Here is a 6,367-nt window from a genome sequence, read left to right as displayed (position 1 = left end):
CCTGGACGGATCGAGTGCCGGAGATAGCTAAACCATCCTAGCCCTCAGCCAAGAGACCCAAAGGGACACTCTCCCTCAAGGAGTGCGTCCGAGCGGTCCGGCGAGGGAGGTGGTAGCAGACCAGAAGAAGTGCAGAGGGTATAAAGGATCCCTGTACAGCCGCCAGCCGCACTTCCAAATACTAGAAAATTAAAAAAAAAGAACGTACGAACGCAAGAGAGAGGATCTAAGCACAGAGTTCTGAGACCTGGTGGCGGATGGGAACAAAGAAGGAATAAGAATAAGAAGAACGAGAAACAAGGTAACCTCTCCTTTTCTAAGAGAGACAGATAGATAAAAGCAAAATTAAAATCAAAGAAAGAGGAGGAGGGCGAGGAATGAGACGCGGACTCATGCCGAAGAAAGAGAATAATATTGGAAATTGTGTTTTTTGGAAATACTGTAACTGAACTAGAATTGTTAAACGCTGGAAGCTCACTCACTCAGAAATTGGAAACGCGCCAGGTTCCATCGGCTGGAAGAGAGTGGGAGGCGGAGGATCGACCTTGGGGCAAGATTGTTTGGTCTAGCCGGACGATTGCGTCAGCGAACTGATTCCCGGATGAAGGTGAGGGCGGAAGTGACCCAGCGGAAGGAGTAGCGGAAGGAGTTGCAGAGAGGGGAGACAAGAAGGGCCCCTGACAACACACCATAGAGTCTGGAAGGTTAGAGTCGAAAGAGGAATGGCGGGGGCGGTGGTGTGACAGAAGAGTACATGGGTAAAAGAGGAGGAGAAGAGAGTCAGACACAGCAGCGGAGACTGAGGAATCGAGAGGAGACGAGAGGAGAGCGGAGGAAGGAAGAAGGAGGGGTCGAACGTGGAAAGTAACGAGGAAGAGAAGTAGACGGAGAGACAGGAGACGCAGGAGGAGTGGAGAGGAAGTGAAAGAAGACGTGACGAGGACGAGAAGCAGACGTGCGACGGTGAGAGGCGAGGAGGGCGCGAAGCAAGACGTGAACCGGGCGGGCTGCGGAGAGAACGAAGAAGAGAAGCAGGGCAGCGGTGAGAGGGACGAGAAATAAAGAACGAGGACGAGAAGCAGACGAACGGCAGAGAGAGGAAAAAGACGAGGACTTAAACCATATTGAGTTACGGTAGGGGGAGAGTGGAACTAAGGGCCATAGTAAAAGAAGTGATCTAAGGACCAGAGGGGGTTAAAAGATATATATGTAAACTGAGATCCTGGGAACGCTGAAGGGTACTTGATAAGGGGTAAAAGGAAATATAAGGGGAAGTAAGAAGGGAAAGAGAAGGTACGAAGAGAAAAGGGAGGGGAAGACAAGGTGCAGGACCAGTAAGAAGCCTCTTATGAATTGCGAAAGATGCCAATAGATCAATAGAGACATACGGGGAAAAGAGTTAAGTGCACCATCCCCCCATAATAGACTAGGATAAAATCAAATGGTAATGTTATGAACTAAGATTAATGTTTTATATTTGAACTTACCCCATTAATTGTAGAGGAATCCACAGTAAGTAAAGCCGGAATAAAAACTACTGAAGATGACTACCCCAAGGGCGAAGACAGAAGACAAGAGAACCACAGCAAGAAAGGGATCAATCTCGGAGGAGGTGAACCTTAAAGATATTTTGAAGGAACTCCAGGGAATTGCTGAGAACCAAAAAACATTTCAGGACCAACTGACTACACTGAAAAAAGACTTAGCAGAAGAATTCACAGAAATCAAAAAGGAAATGAAAGGCTTGCAGGAAGATATTAAGGGCATGAAAGAAGATAACCAAAAATTAGGAAAAGCACAAGGAAACCTTAAAACAAAACTAGAAAAACTAGAAGTGAAAAGCGCAAAACTAGAAGAAAGGCAAGAAAGATTAGAAAGGAGAGAATTGGAATTCCAAGTGAGAATAAGAAACATAGTAGAAGAACCAGGAGAGAATGTGAAGCAAATAGTAACCCAGATTTTAGCAGATTTGCTACAAACACAGGACGAAGAAATGGAAGAGAACATAGAAAGAGCCTTCAGGGTAACAACGAATTTTTCAAAGAAAAATAATGTAGCGAGAGATGTGGTGGTCCATTTTGAAAGAAGAAAGATCAGAGAAGAAGTACTGAGATTAAGCAAAAAGAATACCATCAGATTTAAAGGATTAAAGGTAACAATCCTCAGGGAATACCCGACTAGTACAATGCAGAAAAGGAGGAAATATCTCTTCCTTACGGAGGAACTAAAAAAGAGGCACATTAGGTTTAGGTGGGAAAGAAGAGAAGGAATCATGGCCACTTATAAACAAGAACAACATTGGATAACAACAGAGGACAAGGCGAAAGACTTCTACAAACTATTGATGAAAGAAAAAACCAAACCAAACCCAAATATCAGCCCCTCGGAAGAAGAACTTGAGAGAGATAAGAAAAGAGCCAGAGCCATCTCCCCGGAAAACCACTCTATTAAACCCGTCGTACATCTCCCAAACTTGATAGATCTAGAGGAAAAAGAATCAAAAGAAGACTAAGAAAATAATATGGAAATAAAATGCCACTCAAACAACATCAATGGACTAAATTCCCCTAATAAAAGAAGCAGATTATTTAATTATTTAAAGAAGTCGCGATTTGATTTAATAGCTTTACAAGAAACACACATCTGCCATAGACACGGTGAACTGTTATCCCATAAGGGTCTGGGGGCTGTATTCTCATCGACAGCCAAAGAGAAAAAAAAGGGGGTGGTGCTGTATATAAATGAGAAGCTGAACCCGGAATTGGCATTCAAGGATGAGGATGGAAGATGGGTGGGTGCAAAGATCAGGACAGACAATCAGACAATTCTAATCTGCAATATATATGCTCCGAATGGTCCAAAAACATCATTCCTAGAAAATCTAAAAAAGAAAATAGAGGAACAAGAATTTGACGATCTAATAATACTGGGGGACTTTAACGGAATAATTGACCCTGAGATAGATAAAAAGGGAAGTTGTATAGGTAAAGAGAAGAGGGTAGAAACACGGTCAGGCTTATTACCTAAGAAATTTGTGAAGGCATTAGTAGACTGGGAATTAAAAGATGTGTGGAGGATTCACCATGGTGAACAAAAGGACTTCACTTATTTTTCTAACAGACACAACACATGGACGAGAATAGACATGGTCTGGATGACCTCGCTACTAAGCCTCAAAGTGACAAAAATAAACATCTTGCCCCGGTACATCTCAGACCACTGCCCAATAGAATTTACAATTAATAAGAAACAAAGAAATTATAACTGGAGATTAAATGCCAATCTTATTAAAACAGAAGGAGATATTTTAAGAAATAAAAAAATCCTCCAGGAATACTTTGAAATAAACAACACTGCGGAGGTACCCCCACAAACAATTTGGGACGCGAGTAAAGCATTTATGCGCGGACATTTCATTCAACAAAACGCCAAGAAAAACAAAATCAAGAATAAAATTAGATCTAATTTAAAGGAAGAAATTAAACAAAATGAAACCAAATTAAAACAGGACCCGACTAATGGCAAAGTAAAACAGGAATTGGAAATGCTGAAGAAACAATTGACCTCGATAGATTTAGAAGAGATGGCTAATAAGTTAAAATTTCTGAAACAGCAGTACTTTCAAAACGCCAACAAACCAGGAAAATGGTTAGCCTGGCAAATCAGAAAGAAAAAAAAGGATAGGACAATAACAGAAATAAATTCAGATGGGAAGAGATATACAACAGAACCCGAGATAGCGGCCCATTTTAGCAAATTCTACGGTAAGCTATACGCCAAAGACAACATCAAAAAGGACAAGGTAGGGGAATTTCTTAGTAACCAAAAATTACCTAAAATAACAGAAAAACAGAGGGAATTACTAAATAAGGAAATAACGGAAATAGAAATCCAAAAAGCAATTAACAACATGAAGAGTGACAGGGCACCAGGCCCTGATGGTCTAAATGGGCTATACTACAAGACGTTCGTGGAAGAACTGATCCCATTCTTAAAGAAAATCATGAACGAAATTTTAGATAATAAAAAGGTGCCAGATTCATGGCGCTATGCTACAATAACAGTTATCCCAAAGGAAGGGCAAGATTTAAGTTTAGTGAAGAATTATAGACCCATATCTCTGTTAAATTCGGATTACAAAATTTTTTCAAATATACTAGCAGAAAGATTGAAGGAGTTTTTGACCGATTGGATAGGGGAGGATCAAACGGGTTTCCTGCCCAGAAGACATATGAGAGATAACGTGAGGGAAATCATAAACATAATTGAATATTATGAGGGTACAAAAAAGGAGGAATTGGCACTTTTAGCGATAGACATGGAAAAAGCTTTCGACAATCTAAATTGGGACCTGATTAAATTGTTGATAAAGGAATTGGACATGGGGTACAAATTTACTAGCGCGATTAGTCAAATTTACGATCAACAAGAAGCAAAAATAAAAATAAACTCTTTGGAATCTAAGAACTTTAAAATTCAGAAAGGAACGAGACAGGGATGTCCTCTGTCCCCTCTCTTATTTATCTTTGCAATAGAACTGTTACTAAACAATATTAGAAATGATCCCCAATTAAAAGGAGCAAGTATTAGAAAGCATAAGTATAAAATTAGAGCATTCGCCGACGATTTGATATGTGTAATAGAAGAACCAATAAAAACAATAAATTGCTGGCTTGCCAAATTTAAAGAATTTGAGAGAGTATCAGGATTAAAAATCAATTTAGATAAAACTATGATTTTAACAAAAAACATGACGAAAACCAGACAAAAAGAATTGACAGAACTAACAGGTATCCAAGTTAAAAAAAAAATCAAATACTTGGGAATAATATTAACTGCTAAAAACTCCCAGCTCCTAGAAAATAATTACGACTCCAAATGGAAGGAAATCAAAAAAGATTTAGAAAAGTGGAAACACCTAAAATTATCATTACTAGGGAGGGTAGCTGCAATAAAAATGACTATATTGCCAAAACTGATTTTTCTCTTCCAGAATATCCCAATTATAAGAAACTCGTTAAGATTTAAAAGATGGAATAAAGATTTGAGCAAATTTATATGGATGGGGAAGAAACCAAGAATCAAAAGAATATATTTGATGGATGAGAAAAACAGGGGGGGGCTAGGCTTCCCAAGTCTACAACTTTATCATGATGCCTGCGGACTATTGTGGGTTAAAGATTGGGCTACTCTCCAAAAAACAAAAATCACAGCGCTAGAAGGGGCAGATTTAAGATCAGGGTGGCACGCATATTTATGGTATAATAAGAAGTTAATAGAAAAAAATTTTGGGAATCATTTTATTCGTTCATCTTTACTAAAAATGTGGGACAAATATAAGAAGAGACTATATTTGAAAACTCCGTTATGGATATCCCCGCTAGAGGCGTGCCAGAGAAGGGAATTGGGTACGGAGAACTGGCCAAGGTACAAAGATATAGTAGTTAGGGAAAACAACACCTATAAGTTGAAAAGCCAGGAAGAAATAACTGCTGAATTCAAAAATGTCGGCTGGTTCCAGTACCTACAACTAAAAGATTACTACAATAAAGATAAAAAACTAGGATTTGAAGGAAAAGAGAGTTTTTGGGACAAAATAATGCAATTGGAAAAGAAGACAATATCCAAAATTTACAAAAAATTACTGGAATGGGAAACAGAAACAGAACCAGTTAAAACGTGCATGACAGAATGGGCAAAAAATATTGGGAAACCGATACAATTGGCAGAATGGGAAAAAAGTTGGAATATCAGACTCAAACTCACATATGCCACAGATATGAAAGAAAATTGGATAAAAATGTTTTACAGATGGTACTGGACCCCACAAAAAATTGCAAAATTTTACAATAAAACATCAAATAAATGCTGGAAGTGTGGGGAGGAAGTAGGGACCTTTTTCCACTGCTGGTGGACATGTAAAAAGGCGAGGTCATACTGGAAAGAAGTTCACCAAATAATTCAAAAGATACTGCAGATTAGAATTGATCTAGACCCGAAACACTTCCTCCTGGGGATGTTAAACATAGAAAAAGATAGAAACAAAGAGATCCTTTTTAACTATCTCACCACTGCAGCGAGAATGAACTTTGCCAAAATGTGGAAAGATAAAGAAACACCTGATGTAAACTGTTGGTTAACAAAGATCTGGGATGTGATGAATATGGATAAATTAACTTACCTGCTGCATAATAACCAAGGGAGACCGAAAAAACAGACAAATTGGGAGTTGGTAATAAACTATTTGAAAGAAACAAAGTATAAGGTAATTATCTAAAAAGGAAGAGAGTCTCATAATGGGAAAACATGTACATAGATGGAAGTACACATAATAAGGCCACCAGAAGGAAAAGGTCGAGGGGAAAAT

The 6,367-nt window shown here is 38.9% G+C and overlaps 1 protein-coding gene across 1 annotated transcript; it reads left to right on the top strand.

Annotated features, from left to right (window-relative positions):
• The first annotated feature begins 250 nt into the window (after positions 1-250).
• LOC103279162 (coiled-coil domain-containing protein 39) lies at positions 251-4,969 on the top strand. Its single transcript, XM_008112858.3, has 2 exons — positions 251-1,134; positions 1,502-4,969. Exon 2 carries the CDS (start codon positions 1,544-1,546, stop codon positions 2,510-2,512), a length of 969 nt encoding a protein of 322 aa, XP_008111065.2. The 5' UTR covers positions 251-1,134; positions 1,502-1,543; the 3' UTR covers positions 2,513-4,969.
• Positions 4,970-6,367: the final 1,398 nt, after the last annotated feature.

The sequence above is a fragment of the Anolis carolinensis genome, chromosome 5, assembly GCF_035594765.1.
Source record: "Anolis carolinensis isolate JA03-04 chromosome 5, rAnoCar3.1.pri, whole genome shotgun sequence".
In the NCBI taxonomy this organism is placed as follows: domain Eukaryota; kingdom Metazoa; phylum Chordata; class Lepidosauria; order Squamata; family Dactyloidae; genus Anolis; species Anolis carolinensis.
This window is presented reverse-complemented; position numbering and strand designations above follow the sequence as displayed.

Bases quoted from the DNA above. Each gene is read 5' to 3' on its own strand.
- LOC103279162 (XM_008112858.3), top strand. From the start codon at position 1,544: ATGACTACCCCAAGGGCGAAGACAGAAGACAAGAGAACCACAGCAAGA.